Source organism: Camelus dromedarius, chromosome 11, assembly GCF_036321535.1.
Source record: "Camelus dromedarius isolate mCamDro1 chromosome 11, mCamDro1.pat, whole genome shotgun sequence".
Classification (NCBI taxonomy): domain Eukaryota; kingdom Metazoa; phylum Chordata; class Mammalia; order Artiodactyla; family Camelidae; genus Camelus; species Camelus dromedarius.
Genome location: NC_087446.1, coordinates 38,159,504 through 38,186,875, shown reverse-complemented (window position 1 = coordinate 38,186,875; position 27,372 = coordinate 38,159,504). Strand labels below are relative to the sequence as shown.

General features: G+C 36.9%; 1 protein-coding gene across 4 annotated transcripts in view; it reads left to right on the top strand.

The window, feature by feature from the left end:
- SLC41A2 (solute carrier family 41 member 2) overlaps positions 1-27,372 on the top strand; it is a 113,162-nt gene that overhangs the window by 77,692 nt on the left and 8,098 nt on the right. For 2 of the 4 annotated variants that reach the window (XM_064491675.1, XM_064491674.1), the window contains exon 11: positions 23,372-23,493. In XM_064491675.1, the coding sequence (XP_064347745.1) occupies positions 23,372-23,493 (122 nt within the window). Of the gene's footprint in view, positions 1-23,371; positions 26,647-27,372 lie in introns of those variants that run through there. The other 2 variants (XM_031462879.2, XM_031462878.2) reach the window with 1 other exon arrangement.

Here is a 27,372-nt window from a genome sequence, read left to right as displayed (position 1 = left end):
CCCTCAATAAAATGGGAGGAACACAGACAGTCAAACTTCGGATTTTTCAGTTCTGTGATGTGCAAAAGCGATAATGCATTCAGTAGAAACCGTACTTCACGTTTTAAATTTTGGTATTTCCCAGGCTAGTGACATCCAGTGTGATACTCTCTTCTGATGCTGAGCAGTAGCAGTGAGCCACGGCACCGAGTCAGCCGCATGCTCATGAGGGTAACCAACCGATACACTTAAGACCATCCTGTATCCAAACAACTATTCTGTTTTTCACTTGCAGTACAATAAATTACGTGAGCTACTCTAACACTTCACTGTAAAATAGGCTTTGTGTTAGATGGTTTCGCCCAGTTGTAGGATAGTGTAAGGGTTCCCAGCATGTTGAAGTCAGGCTAGGCTATACTATGGTGTTCAGTAGGGTTGTATTAAATGCATTTTCAACTTACAGTATTTTCAAATTACCGTGGTTTTATTGGGGTGGAGCCCCATCATAAGTCAAGGAAGATCTGTGGTAGTTCCTACCTCATAGGCACTTTTGAGGATTAAATGAATTAATTACATAAAGCTTGCTTTGTAGTAGATGCTATATGAGTGTTACCTGACACTGCTGTTGTTGTTATTAAACAATTATAAATGGTGAGCCATTGATTGCTGAATGACAATTGAAATTTTTTTTACCTTATAGTATTGAGTGAATCTTCTTATGTGTCTTTTATGACTGTCATTTTTATGGGTTTTAGTTTTTGTTTTTTCCCCCAAAATCAGGTATCTGCCAGAGTAGATCTTTGTTTTTGTACCTGACATTGTGCGTTATTCCAACAGAACAGCTTAGAATCACACTGTAACTTCTCAAATCAAATCTTCGTGCTCTGACACTAACATATATAACACATACACAAACACACACATTCGTACATCTCTTTGGAGACTAAGGTTAGATGGAAGATCTTCACTTTTTCCTGCATACTTCATTCAAAGATGGACAGAAAAAAATAGATACTTTTTTTAAAGATGAAGACTTTCACAACTTAAGACTCAACTTTTAGTATTTTTACTTGGTTGGGTTCCTTTTTCATCTGGGTAAATTTATATTCAAAACCTGGGTTTAAGTTCCAGCTCTTACTCACATATTTCAGTACACACCAGTCTTCTTATCACTAAACTCTGTATTTTGATTGACTATTATATAGTAAAATTTTCTAATATGTGTTTGATTTCTCCCCATCCAGATTCCTGCCTCCTTGAGGGTAGAGACCAAGCCTTTTTTCTTTTTGATTTTCTCCATAAGACATGATAGAGTGTTTTTTTAATTCTTGATATTTCACCTTCTTCCCAGGCTAATGTTCTTTAAGGAAACCCCCACCCCCGCCCCCTAACTCCCCAGTCAACTAAATGAAGGAAATCCTATGGAAGGAAACTTGATATTGAACTTATTATAATGACATAGTAACAGTTCTTTGCAGTATTTTTGCTTTTACTCAGGTATCATCTCTCCCTGGAAGCTTTTCTTGAATACCTAATTTGGTCTAAGTGCCTTTATTCTCTGTTCTGGTGGTGGTACCCATGAATACCATTATCCTAGCTTTTCCACATTATATTGACATTATCTGTTTGTGTGTTTGTTTTACCCATTCTAGAGAAAGGGTCTCTGTTTTACTCATGTTTGTATCTCTAGCACCTAGCCTCATCCCTAGTGCTCAATTACTGTTTGTTAGACTGAATGACTATATCTTGTTAGCTCTGTCTCCCCTTCAGAAGGAGAAAAGTATACAACTGTATTTAGGTACCAGAAATTCCAGAAAAAATGAAAAAAAATCTAAATTTTCTTCTTGCTCAAATTTCCTCTTTCATTGACATAGGTATTTAAAATAAAAGCAATGAAAAATAAAACAAAACCACAAATGCTATCAGCATTCAGTCAAAATTGTAAGAATTTACTAAAATGTTTAGAGATTAAGTGACTTGATATCAAGGGAAAGTGCAAGTTTGGCTTTAGATAAGGCAAAATTGGAAATGAGTTGAAAATTGATGAAGCTGAAGGATGGAACATGAGCGGTGTAGGGATAATTTGTACTATTCTGTCTACTTTTGTATATATTTGAATTTTTACATAGTAAGGAGTTTTAAAATGAGGATTTTTCAGAGCATATTGACTTTCTAATTTTGATCCTGTAGCTGACTATTTCTTACTGAAAGTGAAAAGTAAGAAGACAACTTGAGTTTGAAATTGTTTGAGACTTAGAGTGGTTGGGTTCGTGTCTCATTTTGCCATAGGTGCCCACTGACACCATTTTTTGAAACTTTTAAAAAAATTTAACAATCTACTTACATGTCAGTTTCATTGTTTAGGTGTTTGTTGTGTGTCTTGAGAGTAGAAGGAACCTAACAAATGTGATTTTGTTTTGTGACATTAAGGCCACTGAACCAGAGTCTGTAGATGTGCTGGACTGTACTCTTACTCATATTCTTACGCAGTGCCCAAGAGCAATCAGAGTGGTTGGAATATGTCAAGGCCAGAGTAATGTGCGAAAGGCATTCATATTTGGTACACCCCTAGCCACACTGCATTTTGAGTTTGTTTTTTTTTTTTCCACATGAAGAATGGGTTGGCACCAAGGTAACCATACTGATTACCCATTATACCTTTTGTGCCGTCAGTCAGCATTCATGAGACTCTGGCAAAGGGCACAGTTGTTGGGTTTAGAACGTAATTTTTCTTCTGTATCAAACTAGCCCACTGAACCCACAACTTCAGAGAACCAGAGTGTACTTTCTTCTCCAAATTTAGAGATGACTGGGTTCTTTCCCTCTAAGTGGTCATTTCCCTGCCTTCACATCTTACTTATTCAGATACTCCATTGACTGCTCAAAACCTGTTAATTTGTGAAATCAAAAGCATAATATGGAATTCCAGGCTGTGGTGGACCTTGTTGGCCTTCCTTCTAAGAGATGCAGAAGGGAATTTTGATATCCTCTTCAGGGTTTTCTGTCTATAATTCATTTGTTTGCCTTATTCCCTATGGCCTTTTTCAAGGACATAATACGTGGATAGCATAATAAACCGGAGAAGGTACAAAGGTAACTGTCAGTCAGATAAACAGAGTGGCAATCTCTTGAGCAAAGAAAAAACAGCTGTACATTGTGGTTCATTTCCCTATTTAATTTAAAGCCTCTACTAGTTCCCCTTTGTGTTTGAAATCCTAGTATGCTTCCTTTGTCTATAAAGAGATAAAAGCTTAAACTTTGGATGACATAACCTACGGAAGGCAAAAAGATAGGCCCATTTGGAGTATATTACTTTTTTTTTCTGCTGGAAAATATTTCAGTAGGAAAGAAGAATGACTTTTCTAGCCCTAGGTGCCTGTTAAATTCCGGCAAAGTGTTCATTAATATAATTCAATGAATCAAAACTATTACTAAATGAAAATTTTAACTCCCGTTTTTAAGCAGTGATTGTTTCATACAGAAAATTAGGTTATTAAGAATTTTGCTAAACTTCTAGAAGTACCCAATCCCATGGGAAATTAATGTGAAAGTTTGGTTGTAGAAAATGTGCCTGTATCTGTTTTTTAATGTGGGAGAGACAAACGTTTCCCTTAAATGGTGGAATGACAGATTCTCAGTATATAAAGGTGAGAATTATAAATATCAGGATTTTATCACATATGTAGTGCACTGTGCTAGTCACTGTACAAAGAAATAGAAGATACTGTCCTTGTGCTGTAGGATCTTCTCTAAGCTGTGGGAGATGAGGTTTAAATGCATGGGATAGTTTAGAGAGGAGCCTAAGACTTACCTTCTTATAACAATAAGTTATAGGCATCTTCCTGTGTAACTTCAGAATCACACTTTGTGCCTATGCGTGGCTTTCATTCTTTAAAAGTGCTTTAATACTTTTTTTTTTTTTGGAAGGGAGGTTCAAAGTTTACATTACACCTGATGAGAAACTTGAATCCATATCAATAAATGTGAAACTGCCCTTAGCAAAATAGTAATACTTATACTTCCTATTAATATAATTTTGAAAGCAGAAATCTCCTTAGTTTTTATTACTACCTTTCAGTAGGCAGTGTTTGGTTTTTTTTAATTTTACACTTATGTACAAGTTGCACCATCTTACACTTCCCAATAGATTCTTAGTCTCAAGAATAATTATTCTCAGCAAATCCCAAGCCCAACTTAAATGAGCAAGTGAATGCCCTTCATGAAAAAAATATATAAACTGGATATTGATGATTGGATGTCCTAAGAAGTGTTTCTGTTTTATAAGTAATAGTTCATGGTTATTTTGAAACCTGTGTTTGTGACATGAACATGGCCACAACACAAATAGTACAAATTGAGAGCAAACGTCTTCCATTTCTCATCTAGTAGAACATGGTAGTAGAAATATGGTCTGCATACTTACTAACAGAAGCATTGCCAGTGTCTTAGTTCTGAAGTCACATTCATGTGATTCAGTGTCATTTAACTGTGAAGACATAAAAATAAATGTTTTCACAGAAGAAAAATATTTATAAACCTTATAAATCATCATGTACTTCACATACAAAGGACAAAGGAAAGAAGAGGGGAGGTAAGATCCCAGTATGCAGAACACTGTAGAAAGATCACAGAGTCTTTAGAGTCAGACCTGAGTCTAAATTGCTGCTCTGCTGCTTATTTTGTGACCTTAGTCAAGTTTCGTAACACCTCTGGCCTTATTTTTTCCCTACCTCAGAGGATAGTAATGAAGACTAAGCTAAGGCAAATAAAGTACTTGGTAGAGTTCCTGGAACATAATAAGTTGCCAATAATGGCGGTAGCTGCAGTATATCTTCATTATTGTCATAGACGCCTTTTTTTATCTTCCTCTCTTTATTGGAGCTGGTTATTCAGTGCCCTGAGGCCTTCTTCATCTCCTCACCATTCTCCTTCCTTTTGACCCCTGTTCTTTACTGCAGGACCCCTTTTTCTTGCTCTTCTGGTGAGTGCCCTAAGCTTCAGATACCACCCTTTCCTTGCTAACTCCCAAACTGATAGATCCAGGCTGGGCTCTTACATCTTCAGTTAAACGTTGAAAACACATTTCAAACTTAACATGTCTAAAACTAAATTATTTCTCTCATAATCTTTCCCCTATCAGTAGGGATGGTAGACAGGAAGCTGCAAGTGAAAAGATTTAGTCTGTTTTTCAGTTAGAAGCTGTCTGTTTTTATATTTGTTCTGCCTAAAACAGTCTCCTTCAGATTCCCAGGTGCACTCTGTGTTCTAGTATTTCTTACTTTACCTGGAAGTCTATATTTATCTCTTTCTGCCATAATTTGACTTGTTATTTTATAGTGTTCAGCTATATTTCCTCTTCATCTGCAACTTTTGGAAGATAAAAAGAACTGGTTCTCTTCCATATAAGCCAGTCCATCTCCTTATCACGTAAGTTGTTCATTCTGAAAATTTTCCATCTCTGACAATTCCCTTCGTGAGGTTTAGTGATCTGAGCCACTTTTTCAGTATATATGAGTTTCAAAAATGGTAATAGCAAATATTTATATAGCATTTATTCTGAGCCATGTGCTGTCCTAGGCACTTCACATACATGAGCTCACTGAATACCTACCACTACCCACTGAGGCAAGCTACACTGTTAGTTCCCACTTATAGATGAGGCAGTTGATGTGGAGGGAAGTTGAGGGACTTGTCCAAGTCCACACAGCAAGATGGAGTCTGGATCCAGCCTATGCTCCTAACCACTGTGTTTTACAAGAATAAGTTTGACACTTTGTTTTGCTCTTAGTGAGGGTCAGAGTTTTTAAGATGGCAGTTGCTGAAGGCTTAAAGCTGCCTCTTCTCTCTGGTTTCATTAGATCTTCATATTTCTTCCAGCCAGGTGTTTTGCCTTCTAAGGACATTTGTTACACAAAGTTTACTCAGAATCTGTGCCTACAGAAGTCAAGGAGGAATCCAGTCAAGGACATAAATATGTCCGGAGAGAAGGATTAAGTACTGCGGAAGCTCCGTAGTGGGAGAGGTCTTTTTCCTAGGTAGGGAGGGAAGCTTTCCAATGGATAAAATTTTGTTTTGTGGAATCCACAGAAAATGCCATTCAGCAGACAGGAGTGACATTAAATAAATGAGAAAACTCAGGATATTTACAGCAATAGTAAAAAAATTTCTGGAGTATATGGTTTATGCAAGGGAATGATGGAGAATAAACTTGACGGTTATAGATTGTGGCAGGATCATGAAGGACCTTGGAGACCAGACTGAAGAGTTTGGTTTTTGTATAGAATGATGATTTTCCACTTTTTTCCACTCTTGACGAACTTGAGAAATCTAATCCAGTCCTGTGATGCAAGGTCATATATTATGAAGGGGCCTGGGCTTTGGTTTTCACCACTCACTGCCTGTGTCGGCTTAGTGAAGGTAATCTCACATCTGTTTTCTCATCTGTAAAGAGAGGCTAAGAACAGAACTACCTTGTGGGTTGGTGTGAGGATGGAATGAGATAATGCATGTAAGGTGCAGCTGTTGTCTTAGCCTTTTAATATCATCATCGCTAGTAGCTGTGGATCACCGGGGCAGTGAGTCTCAGGGTGTCAGTGAGGGGATCGGAACCTGTGAGTCTAGCATTGAGTCCCTACCATGATTCTGCTACCCAACTCATTCTTTGGAGTCATTCTTCTGAGTAAAGAAAATGTAGCCATACGGTGGCAACGTAGCCATAATTGGAATCCCAGGATAACCACCCAGTAGTTGAGCAAGTTAATTGGCTTAGCCCTGGGCAAGTTACTTAATTCCTTGGGGGTCTTATTGTTCTTGCCTGTAAAACGAGGATAATGATTCCTCTTTGCACAGCAGTTATAATGTTAAAATATCTGACACATAGTTGGCCCCTATTAAATGGTGTGATTATGTCTTTTTTTTATTATGACGTTAACTCAAATCCCATTCCCCGATGACATCTAAAAGGAAAGAGCTAAGCAACCAGGAGATTTTAAAAGGTTGCCTAACTTCACTCACCTTTCTTTCTCATTCTTCAGGATTTAAATCCACTAGATTCCAACTGGAAAGTAAAGATCTCTGTATTCTTTCTATGTGACTGTTCTGCTTCTGTCTCTAAATTGGTTTCTGTCTGTCAGCTTGGGTTGAGGGAAAAGTGTGAAGAGAATGATAAGGGAGGTGCAAAGGGAGGATCTCCAGTTGGAAGATTTTTTTTTAATAGTTGTGAAAATACCTCCTTTACCTTTGGGAGTTGATTAATATGGTTAAGGTAGGAAATTAAAATGGGTGATTTTTTTTAAGATTCCTTTTTAGCCCTGTGATTGCATTTTTGTGATATAATAGTGTGTTATTCTGTTATAGCTTAGGTGTAGGGTTTTAAAATTGAGACACTTTCCTAAATCCATATTTATGACTCATTCTCTGGAGAGATATACTTGGGCTCCAGGCCAGTAAGCACAGAAGATGAAATGACTGCCTGCCTCATTGGAGGCACAGTGTGCGAAAGCCCTGTGTAGCAAGGCGTTGAGAAAGGGAGCTCTTTTCCTTCCTGTCAGGGCTAATGAGGATGCAGTTAGGACCAGAGAAGCTAAGCCCTCTTTTCCTAGTGCTCTGGTTAAGATGTTACTGCCTGTCTTCTGAATTTTGCTGAGATTGCAGACATGACTTAGAGGAATTTTCACATCATCTACAAAAAAAAAAAAAAAGAAAAAAATCTTATAACACAGCTATGTGAAAGCACTTAATTGAAAAGCATAAAAATCCTTGTTCAAGAAATTTGCCAGAATAAAATCTCGATTGCTTGTGATCCCAGAATATTCAGCCAGAAAATACTGACCTGAATGATTCTGTAATTTAAACTTGGTTTTTGTGATTTAAAAAATAAATGTTTAGCACCATACTGCTTTTTTATTTCAAAGCTAAGTGACTGTGTTAGTTCTGCATAATAAAGCTAATCTAAATTGGTTTTTTTTTTGTACCATCTAGAGAAATGTGTAAAAGCAAAAGTCTCTAAAGATTTTTGCATTTATTAAAAGGGACCTTTAAAGGATATCAAAGGGTGATGAGACCATCATTCAGTGTCCGAAGTAAAAAGACAAAATTAAATGTCTTGCTTACTCTTGTAAGGGATCTGTGCTGGGATCAGGCAAAATCTCTCCAAGGAGAGCAAACCAATGGCCTTTTATAGGGTTTTAGAGAAGCATGGAGTTCAGGGTTGGGCAGATTTTTAAAAGCTTGAGTAGGCTGGTGTCATCTTTAGAGGTGTGGATATTTGGGTGTGACTACTGTTGTTTGGTTGGTCCTCAGAGTTACATTTATTAAACTGGATTTATTCCTAATTGGCTACTTCAGAAGCAAAGACTATGACTGAGTGGCTTCCTTCTAAAATGCTTTCGGTAAGGCAAGCTGTTTATTGATTGAATGAATTTGAAACCACTTTTGGTGGCTTCTTGTTACCATGACTAAAGATCAGTCTTTTCCTAGGGATGTGGGAATGTTTTCCATTCTCAGTCCCCTCTTTTGTTCCTCACTCAGTCAAAGCTGCAGGATATCAGTAAGGATTATCCAGACCTTCACCTCACGTGTTGATTCTTCTTGAAGATGGGGTATCTGATTTTCAGTTTGAGTCAGTCAGCATAATTTCTTTGTGGCGGAGGGGTCTTTCAATTTTTTTATTGAAACATCTGATGGTACAGTAGCTGGGTCAAACATTTGAGACACTGGACAGTAATATGTGTGAGATAAGCAAGAATTAGAAGTATTGTTAAGAAGGGGCTACAGTACACTTCACTTCCATAACCTCAGATTTTCCAGGCCTGACCAAGAAAACAAGTCTCAGCGATTTCCTAGGTAACCAGGGAATAGCTTTTCTTTTATCCTACCTGTAGGTTGTCTTTATTTCACCTGTAACGTTAATTCATGTGTAGTATGAAATGTTGGCAATAGTTTTGGTTGGCCAAAAGAAAGTCTAAAAAACCATTCTGTTATCTGTAACTATAACTTCTTTTGCTGGTCTTGGGTAGAAGCTGTCTACTTTGTGCAGTCATCTCTTCTCTCTGAGAATCTTGGGTTAATAATTAACTTCCATAAATCATCTGCTTTGGGAAGTGCTCTGGAGAATGTCAGTTTAGGTCTCTGTGGTATTACATTCCAGCTCTGCCAAGGGTCTCTTCCATTTTTTTTTTTAACATTTTTTATTGATTTATAATCATTTTACAATGTTGTGTCAAATTCCAGCATTCAGCACAATTTTTCAGTCATTCATGGACATATACACACTCATTGTCACATTTTTTTCTCTGTGAGTTATCATAACATTTTGTGTATATTTCCCTGTGCTATACAGTGTAATCTTGTTTATCTATTCTACAATTTTGAAATCCCAGTCTATCCCTTCCCACCCTCCACCCCTCTGGTAACCACAAGTCTGTATTCTCTGTCTGTGAGTCTATTTCTGTCCTATATTTATGCTTTGTTTTTGTTTGTTTGTTTGTTTTTGTTTTTTAGATTCCACATATGAGCGATCTCATATGGTATTTTTCTTTCTCTTTCTGGCTTACTTCACTTAGAATGACATTCTCCAGGAGCATCCATGTTGCTGCAAATGGCATTATGTTGTCGGTTTTTATGGCTGAGTAGTATTCCATTGTATAAATATACCACTTCTTCTTTATCCAGTCACCTGTTGATGGACATTTAGGCTGTTTCCATGTTTTGGCTATTGTAAATAGTGCTGCTATGAACATTGGGGTGTGGGTGTCATCCTGAAGTAGATTTCCTTCTAGATATAAGCCCAGGAGTGGGATTCCTGGGTCATATGGTAAGTCTATTCCTAGTCTTTTGAGGAATCTCCACACTGTTTTCCACAGTGGCTGCACCAAACTGCATTCCCACCAGCAGTGTAGGAGGGTTCCCCTTTCTCCACAGCCTCTCCAGCATTTGTCATTTGTGGATTTTTGAATGACGGCCATTCTGACTGGTGTGAGGTGATACCTCATTGTAGTTTTGATTTGCATTTCTCTGATAATTAGTGATATTGAGCATTTTTTCATGTGCTTTTTGATCATTTGTATGTCTTCCTTGGAGAATTGCTTGTTTAGGTCTTCTGCCCATTTTTGGATTGGGTTGTTTATTTTTTTCTTATTGAGTTGTATGAGCTGCTTATATATTCTGGAGATCAAGCCTTTGTCGGTTTCACTTGCAAAAATTTTCTCCCATTCCGTATGTTGTCTTCTTGTTTTACTTCTGATTTCCTTTGCTGTGCAGAAGCTTGTAAGTTTCATTAGGTCCCATTTGTTTATTCTTGCTTTTATTTCTTCTAGGAGAAAATTTTTGAAATGTATGTCAGATAATGTTTTGCCTATGTTTTCCTCTAGGAGGTTTATTCTATCTTGTCTTATGTTTAAGTCTTTAATCCATTTTGAGTTGATTTTTGTATGTGGTGTAAGGGAGTGTTCTAGCTTCATTGTTTTACATGCTGCTGTCCAGTTTTCCGAACACCATTTGCTGAAGAGACTGTCTTTATTCCATTGTATATTCTTGCCTCCTTTGTCGAAGATGAGTTGACCAAAAGTTTGTGGATTCATTTCTGGGCTCTCTATTCTGTTCCACTGGTCTATATGTCTGTTTTGGTACCAATACCATGCTGTCTTGATGACTGTAGCTCTATAGTATTGTCTGAAGTCTGGGAGAGTTATTCCTCCAGCCTCTTTCTTTCTCTTCAGTAATGCTTTGGCAATTCTAGGTCTTTGATGGTTCCATATAAATTTTATTATGATTTGTTCTAGTTCTGTGAACTATGTCCTGGGTAATTTGATAGGGATTGCATTAAATCTGTAGATTGCCTTGGGCAGTGTGACCATTTTAACAATATTGATTCTTCCAATCCAAGAGCATGGAATATCTTTCCATTTTTTAAAGTCTTCTTTAATTTCCTTCATCAATGGTTTATAGTTTTCTGTGTATAATTCTTTCACCTCCTTGGTTAGATTTATTCCCAGATATTTTATTACTTTGGGTGCTCTTCCATTTTTTCCCCAGAGGATAGCAGAGTGTGTTGCTAGTTCAGGCTCATTCAGGGATTATGTTTTATTCATCATCGTTGACTCAGCATCCAGCCCCTGCCTGGTACAGTAAATATTTATAAAATGAATTTTCAGCTTTATATTATTCTTGGATTATTTTTGGCATTTCAGTTATATTTCTTCATTTAGATTCTGATCTCATTGAAAGCAATAACCATGTCTTGTTCTACTCTGAATGCTCCAGAAGGTTTATCACAGTGTTTTGTATGTTAGATATAAGTAAATATTTGTTAAATTGGATTCGGGATATATTGAGTGTACTTTGTTTGGGTAATAGGGCAAATACTTGACAATGTTCCCCATCTAAAAGAGATAATAGATCTGTTGGAGAGGTGAAACATACACACAGAACAATTTGAAGAGGATATCTTTTTTAAAAAGCAGTGTTATATGCTTAACAAGTACAAATAAAATATTTATGACTGCTTAAGCGTTATAACAATGTAGATTAAAAAAAAATCTTAGCCAGTTAAACAGAATGCTAAGCTTTAAAGTTATTTTAAAAACCAAAGTTTCACAATGAAATATAGTGTATTTCACTATGAACAGAGCAGGAATAATGAATGATCTACGCTTTTATGCAACAGTACATTCACAACAATATTGTGACTATCACAAACATGAGGTCAAGCAAAGGAAGCCAGACACAGAAAGAGCACTTAATTTACATTAGGAACAGAAATGGGCATTAACAGCTTAAAAAAAAAAAAAGTAAATGAAGCTTGATAACTAACTTCTGCCAGAATAGAACTGAGGCAAAGTGGGGAACAATAGCTTTTGGTGGGTGATCATGTTCATTCTCCCCCTACCCTGCCCCCTTTGATAAGCCACTGTTCTTGAAGACCTCATTTAGAAGAATATGAGCTAATATTTATGATGTCTATTAACTGCCAGACATGTGTTTTGTTTACATTATTTCATATAATCCTTTGAGCAATCCTCTGAGATACATATAGCCTTCCCTACTTGCCAAGTGACACATACGAAAACTGAAAGCTTTAAAAATTTGCCAAAAGTAATAGAAGTAGTTAAGTGGTAGATAAAATGTGCACTTAGATTTGTATTACTCCAAAGTCTTTGTTCTGTCTGCTCCATCACGGGACAAGTAAAAGGACCGAGAACTTAACCTGGTAATTTCATTGTTTGCTGGTGAAGGATGACGGCAAGAGGCTCTGTACTCTAGGGCAGGGAGCAGCAAACTTTCTGTAAAGGGCCAGGTAGTCAGCATTTTAGGCCTTGCAGGGCCACATGGCCTCTGTCACAAGTCCTCCGCTCTGCCATGACATCACAGAAGCAGCCATGAACAATGTGTGAATAAATGAACATGGCCATGCCCCCAAAACTTTACTCATGGACACTGAGAACTGGATTTCATATCATGTTCACAGGTCACAAAATACAGTTCTTCCTTCCATTTAAAAATGTAAAAATCGTTCTTAGCTTATGGGCCGCACAGGTGGTAGCCAAATTTGTCCTGCAGGCTGTAGTTTGCCGACGCCTGCTCTAGGCTGTTGCTGAGAAGAAAACTCTACCAGAGTCCTTGTAGATTTTTAGGCATTCCCTTTCTGGACAGGTTCAAAAGCTCAACAGACATTTGTCAGACCTCTCCTATGTGCAGCACACTGCTTCTTGACATACAAAGATGACCTCTCCAACCTATGCAATTTAAAAGAAAATAACATGAAAGTATAATTACATACAGTAAAATACACCCATGTAAAGTGTAGAATTTGATGAGTTTTGACGTATGTGTGCATCCATGTAACAAGCACCACAGTCAACATATAGAACATTACCTTCATCCCCAAAAGTTCCCTCATGCTTCTCTGCTGTCAGTTCCCCTTCAAGCCTGGCCCTAGGCAACCACTGATCATTTCTCTGTCACTATAAATTATATTCCCCTTTTCTAGAATTTCATATAAATGAATCTAAGTATATACTCTTTGTTTTCTCCTTGTTTTACTCAGCATATGTTTTTGAAGTGTATCCATATTGTTACATGTATTAATAATTTGTTCTGTTTTGGTCCTTAGTATTCCGTCCTGTGAATATATCACAGTTGGTTTATCCGTTCACCTGCTGATGAACATTTGAGTTGTGTACAGTTTGGGGCTGTTGTGAATGAAGCTGCTATTAACATTTGTGTACAAGTCTTTGTATAGGACATATGTTTTTATTTCCTGTGAGCAAATACCCAGGAGTAGAATTACTGGATCTTATGGGAAATACATGCTTAACTTTATAAAAAAAAAACTGCCAAGCTCTTTTTCCAAAGTGATTATACCATTCTGCACTTCTCATAGCTGCTTTTTCTTAGCTGTTAATTAATTAAGCATGCTCCTTCCTTTGTATATCCAATTCTAGTCTCTTCTTTTCTCCATATTCTGTCTCTAATGACTACACCCTTCTTTATCAAGAAAAGATCTATTTTCTAGGTTTCAAATATCTTAGTTATTTCTTTGCCCCTTCCTTTAATCCCCTCCCATAAAAATGGGTTATCTTCTTTTCAGGGTTTGTTTAGCTTTCGTACGTCAGAGAAGTTCAGAACTGTACTTCTGATTCTTTTACCTGCAAAATTTTCTTTCAGGTAGTTTTCATTTTCAAGTGATACCCATTACTCAGTTCCTATAGATTTCACTGTTATCCTTTTAAATCTGTTCTCTGAGACTGTATGTTACCTAGTAAAGGGGAAAAACAGATTTCCATACTGAGCTCAGTCAAGGAAGGGCTTTTTGGTCTTGTTTCATGGGGATATTTTTAGTCTATTGAGTTTTGTTTCTTATCATAAAGCAACACCTATTCATCATTGTATAATTGTCCATAACCCCCATACTCAAAGACTACCACCACGAATATTTTCATGTGCTATTTTTTTCATGTTTCTCTGCATGTTTATTTTTTTTAACATTATTTTTATTGATTTATAATCATTTTACAGTGTTGTGTCAAATTCCCGTGTAGAGCACAATTTTTCAGTTATACATGAACATACATATATTCATTATCACATTGTTTTCTCTGTGAGCTACCATAAGAGCTTGTGTATATTTTCCTGTGTTATACAGTATAATCTTGTTTATCTATTCTACATTTTGAAATCCCAGTCTGTCCCTTCCCACCCCCCGCCCCCTTGGCAACCACAAATTTGTATTCTATGTCTATGAGTCTGTTTCTGTTTTGTATTTATGTTTTTTGTTTGTTTGTTTAGATTCCGCATATGAGTGATCTCATATGGTATTTTTCTTTCTTTTTCTGGCTTGCTTCACTTAGAATGACATTCTCCAGGAGCATCCATGTTGCTGCAAATGGCATTATGTTGTCTGTTTTTATGGCTAAATAGTATTCCATTGTATAAATATACCACATCTTCTTTATCCAGTCATCTGTTGATGGACATTTAGACTGTTTTCATGTCTTGGCTATTGTAAATAGTGCTGCTATGAACATTGGGGTGCAGGTGTCATTTTGGAGTAGGGTTCCTTCTGGATATATGCCCAGGAGCGGAATTCCTGGGTCATATGGTAAGTCTATTCCTAATCTTTTGAGGAATCTCCATTGTGTGCTATTTTTTTTTTAAATTTCTCAAATTTGAGTAATATATTGAAAAGACACTCAATAAATAGTTTTGAATGAATGAATATTCTTTTTTTCCAGTGAAATGGTTTGCTGGACAACAGTCTTACTACTTGAAAAGGGGGTAGCATTAGAAGCAGGGCCATCTTTGGGCTACAGGCAGAGGGCAAAGAGGAAATACCTAAATTGTTTAGGGCCTGATCTCTGCTGATTGCATCTTTCCCTTATATTCTATGGATGTTAACAGCATTAAAGTAATTTTACTTAGTGTGTAGTAGAAAATCAGTAAATGTTCATTTTCTCTAGCTGTTTATATATGTTTTATTCTCCTCTTTTTTCCTTATTATTATTAAACTAAGAAACATCTTACTTAGTTTGACTTTTTTCTTGATTTTCAGGTTGTCATATCATAATATTAAGTGACATTAGCTATCATTGGTTCTTTGCATGATTGGAAGGGAATGACATGGTCAGATGAGGGAGTGACCAATGGCAGGAATAATTGGGCCAGGATTAATGAATGCTCAGCCAAAAATTACTGTGTTTTTTAGAAAAATTTAATTGTATGTTAACTATTGAATAGATAAACAATAATGGCATGCGTAAGGTATAAAGAATAATAATACAATGAACACGAGGACACTCACCAGTCAGCTTGAGAATTATAACACTACTGGTGCCTTAGTACCTGTGCCTTTTAAAGCTACCTATGCACTCCTTTTTCTTCCTCAAAGCAAACTATTGATTCTGAATTGCATGGCTGACAAGTTTTTGCTTTTCCCTATGACTTAATGCATTTATTTGTATGCCTAAGAATGTATACTTTCAGTTTTGCATGGTTTTGAAACTTATAAATATGGAGTCATAGTGAACTTGTGTTTAAGCGGCTTTCTTCTTTTGCCCAGCATTGTATTTGATATTCATTCATATGTGGAACTGTTGTTCATCTCTTTTAGTTATACAGTATTCCATTGTATGAATATTCCATAATTTATTCATCCATTCTTTTTTTTTTTTTCATCCATTCTTCTTTTAATGGACTTACAGGTTGTTTGTAGTTTTTTTGCTATTGAAAATCAAGGCTATGAATATTGTTGTATGGTCTCCTGAACACATTCTAAGGGGTTTTTTTGGATAAAAGGTCATAACCATTTTTGTGTCATGGACTCCTTGGGAACTTCAGTGACTATTACCCCCCATGTTCCAGCTCATAAAAATAATTCACACCAAAGAAAAGATGCTTTTATCTGTATATCAGGAGTAGATTGAATTCCTGTTGACCGATATCCTTAATTCTTCTTAGCAGATGTTTAAATATTGGATTTTATTGAGTAGCATATCCAATCTGGGAATTAGAGAAGCATATTTTCATAGGGGAAATAAATTCAGCCTTTGCAAGTGAAAGCTTAGGAAGAACTGTACTAACTTGCTATTTGTGGTGTTTATTTGTGTCCTCTTTCTAAACATTTCTCTCCCCAAGAAATCATCTTTCTTCACACGACACACAAGGCTGTTACTGGCAGCAGGGCACTGAGGGGTAGTTGCATGAGAATGTTGATTCTAGCTCAAAAAAGGAGCTGGCTGAGAGAATTAGTATCATCCAAAGCAAATATATATTCTTGTGCTTTATGTATTTATTTAAATTCCAAGCAGTACATCTAGAACATGCATAATTAGCTGGGGCTACAAAGTTGCCTTTTCAGAAGATATATTTACCCAAAGAAGTTATGCATATTTCATAAAAAACAGACGATGTAAGAACACAGTCTACCCTTGGTTAGATTTTGGGTGTGTTTTCCCAGTGAAAAAGCATACATTTCTTAAGTAATCATTTTGTTTGAAAATAATGCATGTTGCTTTAAGAAGTATCTGATACTTATTGTGATTTTGATTTACACAGTGTTCCAAAAAAAACACTGATATCCTTTGTTAATTTATAAAAACATTAATAAATTTAAACCTGCTTGAACTTTCAGTGGTCAAAATACCTTTAAAAAGAAATTGCATGGGAAGGGAACTTAAATAAATTCCTTTACTAGACTAAGAATGTGGGTAGGGGTGGGGGAAGAAACGCAAAGGTAAGAGCAATCACTATGTGGTTCATGACAGCAAATTTCTTACTTTTGTACTTTAGACCCAGAACATGTGGAACCATAAAGTCATCCACTTTAAATAGAAGCCCAAACGAAGGCTTCTGAAGGCTAAAAGTCATGTCTGTATTCCAATTACTTTTTAAACGGAGATCATAAATTCTGAGACAGAGTAACAATCAATGGTCAATGATGATAGTACTAATATTTATTGTACCAAATATTTGCTTAACCCCTTAAATGTATTATCTCATTTAATTTCTGTGACCAGCCTGGGAGTCTCATTTTAGAGATGAGGAGACTAAGACGTAGAGGTCTTTTCACTTGTTAACAGTAACACGGTTACTCAGTGGTTGAGCCTCTTCAGTACCCAGCCACTGGTTTCAGGCTTATCATGTGTAAATATTCTGCTGGGAACCAAGAGATCAAATAGAAAGAAGACATGGTTTTCCTCTTCCAGGGATTTACTTGTTGAATCCCTAGAATGTAACAGGTAAGGTGTCCATGTTAGATCAGTAGCTTTTAAACATTTTTTACTATAACCCTAAGTAAGAAATATGTTTATATTGAAATAAATGCACACACACTTATGTGTTTTATTTATATATAAATTTATATAATTTCATAGCTGAAACAAAAGTTTTGTGAAATATCCTTACTGTGTGCTATACATGCTAATACTTTTTTTTTTACATGCTGATAGTTTTTATTCTGTTCCGTTGTATTCATTTTATTCTAGATATTTTATGTGTGTGTAAACACTAGACACTAATACTCTAGATACCAGAGCTCCTTTGGCTCTTCTGTTATTTATCTCTCTACTGTACTTGTATTGCTAATACTGCTCTATCAATTTAAGAAATTATCTGTGGACCTAGAGTTATGCTAGTGAGGATTTAGCTATTTTATCCAAAGCCTTATGTCCCTAACTTTCATCCTTCTAATGTAGTAATGCTCAATTTTTATTTAATAAATAAGTAATAATTATATTGTAATTTATATATTATCATTTATCACAGAGCCATATCATGTATTATAATTTATTTCCTTTCCTTTTAAGTCTCTTTAGTTTTTTTCTGGAGGTAATTGCCCTGTGTTTTTCACTTGCATCATTTTCTGTATACCTATCCTTAATTTTTTGGCCAAGTGCTCCATCACAGCTATCACCCACCTATAATTAGGCTTTTGCCCCAAAACTCTATGTTATATTAGATAATTGCTAATTTGCCCTTATCCTGGAGCACCCTGTCCTCCAGCTCTGTCTGGATTCTGTCCCCAGCCTGCTGTCCAGCTCTATCCTGGAGCCTTCCCTCACTCTCTCTTAGGTTGGCTGTTCTATTTCCAGGATCCCAAGCCTTTGTCTTTCTTGGTTCTCTCCCTCATTTTGCATCAACCAATCTTCAGGAAAGTTCCAAAGAAAGAGAACATGGGAGAATTTATCTAAGTACATGCATGTCTTAAGATATCTTTAGTTTACCCTCAACACTTGGTTGATAAATTGGGCACAGAATTACAGATTAGAAATACTTTTCTCTTGGGACTTTGAAGGTATTGCTCCCTTTTCTCCCACTGCTGCTGTTGAAAAAGTTAGATTCTTATTTCTTCATATAGGACCCATTTTTTTTTTTTTTTAGAAACTCATAGCGAGTAGTTAAGTTCTTTCTGTGTGTCAAGCACTGTCCTAAGTGTTCTGCACTACTTAATACGCCCATCATCCTCTCCATGAGTTAGGGGTTGTTTCCTCTAGTTTACAGGATGGTGACTGACACGTGGAGAGGCTAAGTAGCTTGGCAGTGGGACAACTGTTGACTGGGCACTTTACTATTGGAGGATTGGGGCAGGGGCAGCTGGCCATTTTGCTGGGAGCCCTCCGGATTTGAACATCCAACCTCCTCCCTGGGGAGTTACATGCCTGCCTGCCACTGTTCTTGGAGGAAAATAAAGGTCTGAAGGAATTCCACTGTTAACTGCAGATTTCCAATTCAGCCTCATTCTCAGCCAGTACTTCATAGGCTAGCCTAGTATCCTTGAGGCCTGAGTCTTTCCCATTCAGTTTCTCCAGAAAACATCTCTTTATTCTCTTACCTGGGGAGGACAGTTGCCAGAATGCTGAGAAAATGCAGACATTTGCTTACTCCATTCACAGACTTCTAAATAATCATTTGGTGTCAGCCTCAGCACCACTTGGTACTTACAAATCCAAACTTTCATGGATGCTACAGGGCATACTTACTGCCTTCCTTTCTCGGCAGCCCTCTGGATAGGTATTTAAGTTGTAGCTCAGGCAGCCCTGGTCAGTGAATTACCACTGTCCCAGCTGCTTACACTTTGTATTACAAAGTACAAGTGTACAGGAGATTATAGGAAATAAGACAGCCATGTACTTACCACCCAGCTTTAGCAACCGTTAGCAGATTATTTAAATAACTATTTCAAAATGATCAATAAAAATACATTATATATGTGGTTGGTACCTCCTGTGTATCCCTTCTTGGTCTCATTTCATTCCCTTCCCTAGCAGTTATTAGCATTCCAAATTGGTATGTATCGTTGCCATGCATGTTTTTATACTATTGCTACAGATATGTGTATCTATAAATAACACATTGTATTGCTTTTAATACTTATAAACCTTATTAGAATCACATACTGTACATAGTCTTCAACTGTTTCTCATTCAACCTTATGCTTTTGAGACATACTCATATTGATTCATGTAGCTCTTTTTCATTTATTTTAGCTTCTATAAAAGTGTTCAGTTGTGTGATCTAAGAGTTAATTTAACCATTCTTCTGTCAGTAGACATTTTAGCTTATTTCCAGTTTTTGGCTTTTACAACAACGATGCAGTGAATACTCTTGTACGTTTCCCTTAGTACGTATGTATACAGAACAGCCACAAGGACACCCAGATATTGGTCCCCTCAGTCCTTGGGGGCCACATAGGACCTGGGGTCAGCAGAGCCCCTTAGCCAGCCTCCTCTAGCCTACATAGCTCTATCCTTTTGCCTGTGCTGCAGAAGGGGAAAAAAAACAGTTTGTATGTGGAGTTGCTGAATGGAGGGGATACACATCTTCACACTTGATAGACAGGGCCACTTTGCTCCCCAAATTGTTGTGCCAGTTTGCACTCCTGTTGCCAACGTGGAGTTCTGTTTTATCAAAACAGTGTACTGTACCGATGGATACGAACTTGAACTTTAGTGTTAGACTAAACTTCAGTGGAGGAGTTTGAGCCTGACTCCACCTATGAGCTGTGTGATCTTGGGCAGGTTTCTTACACTCTATAAAGGCCTTTGTTTTTTCATATGTCAAATAAGGATAGTAAAAATCCATAGCATATTAACGGAGATGTTTTGAAAATTAAATCAATTCATACATGTTAACCTCTTTGAACACTGCATGGCCCCACAACAGGCCATTTCAAAAACAATGTTCACTGTTACTGTCATTTAAAAGTTGATTTCTGCCAGTCAGATGGATATGAAATGGAGTCCAATGTGGTTTCAGTTTACACCCGTATATTATGAGTGAGGTTGGGCATCTTTTCATATGTTTATTAGAGCCTTAGGTTTCCTTTTCTCTTCTGTTGGATTATTTCTTTTTCTAATGAACTGTAGGAGTTCTCTGGATATTCTCTCTAAATATTTGGAATACCAATGTTTTGTCAGTTACATGTAGTGCAGAGATTTTTTTTTTTCCAAGCCAGGGGCATGATTTTTAATTTTACTTATGGTATTTATTGAGCCACAGGAATCTTTAATGTAGGTTATAGACTGTTTATAAACTGATCCTTTAATATACTATGCATTTTATTTATGAAATGATTCCCTACATTAAGGCTTTGAAGATCTTTTCTTACATTGTCTTCTTAAACTTTCCAAGTACTGCTCTCTATAGTTGTCTCTCCCTGGATCTCACCTGGGGGAATGAGGTAGGGATGCCGTTTTCTTTCTTTCCACGTGAGCAGGCGTTTGTCCCCTGAGTAGGGGGTGACACACCTTTTTTGTAAAAGGCCAAATAGTAAATATCTCAGTTTTTGTGGGCCATGTAGTTTCTGTCCCATCTACGTGATTCTGTTATTGTAGCCCCAAAGCAGGTCACTTACCTTCTCTGACTCACTTTCTCCAAGTGAACATTAGAGATAATAATAGTACCTACTTAATAAGACTGTTGTGAGGACTAAATCATAAACTAGATACACAGAATGTTAAACAAATGGGTAGAGTTGTGTTCCAGTAAAATTTTATTTATGAAAAACAGTCAGTAGGTTGAATTGGGCCCATGGCTGTCGTTTGCCAGCCCCCATTCTAGATGAACCTCCCATTCAGTCTGAATGTTATACTAGGAGTCAGTGGGTTGTATGTCATGTGTGTATGATGTACATTTTCTAAATGTATATAAATATAGCTTTAATACATTGTTAATGTATAAATATGTAATGTTATAACACATATATAATATGGATTATTTGTTTATATTTCCTACCAATCCCAGAGAAAATAGCTCCCCTCATTGTCTTTAAAACTGTTGTTTCCTCCTGCACGTATTACTCACACAGTCAGCACATTTCTTTATTAAGCCTTCATATACTTCAGTCATACAGGGTTTACTGTATAACTTGTTCCATTTATAGATAGCTCAAATTGTTTTTTTTTTTAAGTTGTTTTGGTAACTTTTATCCTTTACCCTAAAACTCTGGTGCTGTGTATTATAAACTGGTGTCTGCTGACAGAATAACCTTCCTAAGTTTACATCTCTTGCCCCCCTTGCCCAGGACAAACAGTCCTCTTTCTCACAGGAGTCTCTCGTATGACCTTGTCTGCAGCTGGTTCTCACGCGTTCAGTCAGCTCTTGAGCGTCTACTTTGTGAGCTCGTTAGTTTGCTGGGCACTAGAGACATGGGGGTGAACAAGTCCCTAACACGCTGCCTAGATGTGACTGGAATCCTCCAGGCCCAGTGGGCTGACACCCTCTCTGGGTCTGTACATTACACTTTTATTAATGTAACCTGAGGCCGTGCCACCTTTTTACCTTTCCCTTCATCTTCCTAAACCAAGGCTCCTGCTAATTATCTCAAAGTTAAGTATGGCAGGTATTAGGCCCTTTTGGGTTTTGTTTTCTTCAAATGAGGAAATTGAGGTTCAATGGTAATAAGTTTGCCCAAAAGGTATAGAGCTGATAAATGGTAGAACTGGGAATCAAATCCAGACCTTATGACTTCCAAGTGCAGGAATATTTCTAATATTCCATGCTTCCTGCACATGCAAACAGATTGTCCTGTTGAAATGTTGTATGATTCGCAGTCTTTGCCAGTGAAACACTAACGAAGAATCAACCTCATGCAAAAGAAAATAGGACTTAAGTACAACCCCTCTCTCTGATGGACGTCCAAAGACATCTGCAGTTCACTCCTTTGGGACAGGTGTATATCTCTCTGTTTGGACAAGGTGTCCGAGCTAAAGCACAGCACACAGAAGTTTAGAAACCAGGGCAGACACCTTACTTCCACAGCCTACTTGTCAGAGCACCGAAGGGTAACAGACCCTGGGTGAGGCTAGACCTGGGTGGGCCTCCTCCTCTGCATACCAGTGTTCTCACTGTCCGAGAGTCTGCAACTAGTAACAGCAGTGACACTGCTAAAATCTACTAATAACAGGCGTCTATTGAAAGTTTATTGCGTGCCCAGCCCTGAATTATTTAGTCTGTTGTTTAACCCTCTCAGCATCCTCACGAGGGTAGATGCCATTATTATCTCTCATGTTCATTTGGAGAAACAGAATCAGAGAGGTTAAGTAACTTGCCCACAGTCAGCTAGAAGGTGTGGAGGAGTGCTCTTAACCACTGCACTATACTTGCCAGCTCGGACCAAGCCAGTCAACATTAACCTCTCTAATTCCAAATCCCTTTTATACTTCAAGAGTTTGAAAATTAGAGAATCTTCTTACTTTAAATGGATCAAAGAAAAAAACCATTTGTCCGATCTCAAAATTCACAGCATTACAAAGGTCTTAATATTCCTGATCTCCTAGAAAATACATGTTATCACCTTCATATTTGAACAGCCATTTGAAATATTTTGACTCTGTCCATGTCTGTATCTATACAGACAACTCATTCCTCAGTTCACCTACCTTCTGGCTATTGTTCTAACTATTGCACTGGATTTTTCCTTGACAATCCACTGAGGGCCTCATAGTTAGTAATTAAATGAATGATGCGTTCTCCATCTTCATTTAGTTTCATTATACCTGCAGTAGGAGAATGTTGCTCCTTATTTTAGTTTTTTATTTCCTTCTTCCTATGTCTTCTTCCTTCTTCACAGATTTATCACATAGAAAGAAGTTGACACGTAACAGTGGTTTGGCAACTGTAAAACAAACACTGTTAAATATAAGGATCATTGTGGTTTTGGGGAGGCTAGAAGAAAATGAAAAGATGTGACAAGTTGAAGAAAAATGTTATAAATTGCAGAGATACATAGGTTTTTTTCCCTTATGAAAAGAAAATATTCCTGTCAATTATTCTTTTCCAGAATGGTTCTTGAGTTAGATGCTGTTCCTTTGAGAAAGCAGTGTCTTAGCCATATGGCCATGTTGTCTGGGCTGGGACCATCCAGGCCACAGCAGTAATTTTTGGTGTTCTCTTCTAGGTGTTTACCTTGCTGTGGATTGCCGACTGGATGGTCCATCATTTCTGGAGGAAAGGAAAGGACCCAGACAGTTTCTCCATCCCCTATCTGACGGCACTGGGTGATCTGCTCGGGACAGCCTTGTTAGCCTTAAGTTTTCATTTTCTTTGGCTTATCGGAGATCGAGATGGAGATGTTGGAGACTAATAAATCCTACAAATTGCTCTCCAGTTACCAAGAAGGAAAACACAAGACAACCACTTATGGCTCTTTTTCAAAAATTTTTATTCAGTAGTGTGACTTCTGCCAGGGTAATCTTCAGTTGACCTTGATTCCATTAAATGGCCTTAACATTTTTTAAGGAACTTGTGTTGAAACCAGAATGAACAGTATTTGTGCTGCTTTTCAGAGAATGAATGATAATTTGACGTAGGCATAGATCCAAGCTCAATCCCTGAAATTAATTAAATAGGAAAGAATATAGGACATTTACAATGAATAATTTAAAAACCGCAGACGTAGCAGAAATGTACTGTATTACTGTTTAACTTATAATGCCATGTTAGAGGAAACAGAGTTCTGGTTAGTCTTTCTTGTCTCACAGATGGGGTGAACTGCAAAGCAAACTTTACAATGAAAGGGGCCTGGTCAAGCTTTTAATAGTTTTAACTGTGCCCACCTCTCTGCCCGCTGAGGGTAAATTTACCAATTACTTGCTCCTAACCTGACCTCAGTATGTTCTGCTGAGTGTGAGACAAACTCACTTTTACCTGCTTGTATGTGCCAATTTAATTTAATTTAATGCTAATTTAATTTCAACTCTGCAAGTTCTTGGCAGGCTACTCTTTAAAGACAGAATGGCCTTTAATGAAAGTGAGGGGTCATTTTTGATCACTGATCTGTTGAAAGAATGTTGATCTTTTTCAGAAGACAATAGTCAAAAACAAGATAATCTGAGCTGCATTTATAAAGACAAGATGCTGTGAGAAATCGTCAGAGTGTATGTGTGTGAGAGGGAGACAGAGACTCTTGATGGAGAGCTGAATCTTGGACTGTTGATAGCAAAGATGATAGTGCTGTTGGCATATTAGCATTCTAGAGTTACTCAGTAACACATTTTATTGTTACGCTTTTGTCATTTGGTGCAAGAATTTTGCTTCTGCCCAGAATTTAGTATTTCTTATACCTACATTATAATTAATACTTTTCTTATTTAAAAAAAACTGCACTATTTAATATAACTAAGATACAAGATTTAGAATAAACTAATGATTCATTTGCTCTTAAGAAGTCTATTGAAACTTTTCAGCTTACCATTTTAAAAGAGGGGTTGGTGGGTTACTTCAGTTATTGTTCATGCCTGTCCATATCATCTGTTTGCACAGGCTGATTTGTACATGAGACACTACCAGGTACACTGCTATGTTTCTCAGATATTTTTTCTAAAATCCTGATCTATATTCCAAACACTTGGCCAACACCTTAGTTATTCAATAGATAAGCATTTTTATATTACATATAGTTCATTTAAAATAAATACAGAGAAATCTCTGAAGACTGTCAGATATTTAGTAATTTAACTGATAAAGGGAAGAAGAAATGCACATTGACTTTGATCATTGTGGTTTAAGTTGTGAGTTAGTGTTAACATTATATAAATAGTAAGTTGTTTATAAATATATTGGGGGAAGTGTTCCTATTAAGCTCTTTAAAATAAGGAGACTGTGGTTTAGAGTTATATATTTTTGCTTATTTTAAAACTTCAATTATTCCATTCTTCTGCCTTATAATGAAGCTTTAAAGGCAGAGAACTGAACTAATTACAGAATTTCTCCTTTGGAGAGTTATAATGTCACATAGTGAACATTCTTATAAAAGAAAGAATGATTAAGTTAAGTTGATGAATATTTAGCATCAAAGATTTTTTATTTTTAAAAAATCCGTAAATAATTTCTTTGATTTTATTGTAAAGCATTTGTAAATTACTTATTTACATTTGGTCTATATGATTCATAAGCATTTATATTTCCCAATGACTTCTGTTTTGATTTTTTAACATAAAAAGAACACAGCAGACCACATTTTTAAAGCATTTACCAATAGCAAACCACATTTTTAAAGCACTTACCAACAACTTTAATCTAATGCATTACATATTGCAAAGCACATTCAGATACACTGTATTATTTAGTACTCCCAACAGTACCTGTGAAATAGGTCAGGTAGATATTCTTGTCTCTGCAGCAGAAGAAACTGAAAATCAGAGAAGTTACGTTTTTAATGTTGTACAGCTGCAAATTGCCCAAATTGTGACTAAAGTCCAGGTCTCCAACCTCCTAGGCCAGTTATCTTTCTAAGACCCTCCAAGTGTACCAAGAGTACCTAACTAACTGAGAGGAAATCAACTGGAGAAACAGGATTTTCTAAAGTAGAATAGAGTATTGCTACATCTTTCTGATTTCAGACAAGGGAATCTTCATTTAATGTACCTTGATGGTAAGTATAGGCAATGCTAAATTATTCATGTTCCCAAGGCCAAGGAAAACAAAGATAAATGAAAATTTTGGAAGAAAGAACAATGCCTTATTTCATAGAACATTTAATTGTCACAGCCCTTCCCAGATCTAGCATTTTTCATAGATGCTAATAAGTAATTCGGATGACTGATTTGAGTTCTGTCCCCTTTCTCTTTTGCTACCCAATATTGGTTACAGTAGCAAAATGTCCAAAAGACATGTAATGGGGGAAAAAAATAAAGGCATAGAAAAGTCAGTTACTAATTAGCTGAATTAACTTATAAAAGGGATTTAAATTCCTTTAAAAATGTTTACTGGTTTTTTGAAAGCCTTTATATACATATGGAACCAAAAAGATTACTTTCTTTATCTACCCACAAAAATCATTTATTATCAGTATTACTTAATACAAATTCACAGTATTTTTATAAGTTTGCCCTCTAAACTTCTTCCTTTCACTAATTTATCAGGCATTTTATTTAAACACAAATAATCTTTTCAAAAACATTTTTTTTCCCACCAGTTATTTTTTTAATGAAGTTTCTTAGAACCTGATAAAAATGAAAATTGACATAAATGTATCTTCTGAGAGACATCAAAAATTCCACAGCGTAGACTATCAATGATGTGGCCAAATGAAGTACATTTTTAAAGATCTTTCAGTAATTTTTGGGCTTCCTTGCCTTATAATACAGCTTTGGTATAGTATACCCATTTATAATGGGCATCTGCCATCTTTGAATTGTTGTAAACTCAAATAAGAATAAAATTTAAAACATATTTACCCAGCCTCGTTGTACTTACTTCTTGATAAACTAGATGAACATTGAATCTGTGTGGAACTCACCCAGAGGAGACTCTGATCTGTGTACGCATGTTGTATTTACAAGCATACTGAATTGGGCTTTGACCATACCTAGAACTCCACTCAACTGCTTTACCACTCTTTCACTCATTATTCAGCTTACATTCCTTGGCCCGTCAATCCGTACATCCTCAACTGCCTCCTTCATACTTACTGGACCGCTCTGGTTAAGTACAGCTCTCCTCTGCCTCCTCTTTGCCTGCACTTGAGCAGCTGAATGTGGCTCATGAAAAACACATGACTGCTAGGGCAGATCTTCAGATTTATAACCTCAGACATCAAGTTACCCCTCAACTGCCCAGGAGCCTACTCTGTTTCTCTAATTACTTCACTCTCTAGGAGATCAGGGTTCTGTCCCCACTGCTCCACTGAAGGTACACCTGTCAGGGACACCAGCAGTCTCTATGTTGCATGTCAGTGATCAGTCCTCAGTAAGGAATCTTCATCTTACTCAGTCTCTCAAAGTATTTGAGAGTCTCCCTTCTTGAAATATTGTCTTCATTGGGCCTAACGGGATTCTTTGCTGAAGAGGCCAAGGTAATAGGACATCACTTGGGGGATGGTCAGGGATGAGAAACCCATTCAGATATCAAGGGTGATCAGTTATCTAGGGTGAGGGGTTCTGGTTAAATTGACTTGGG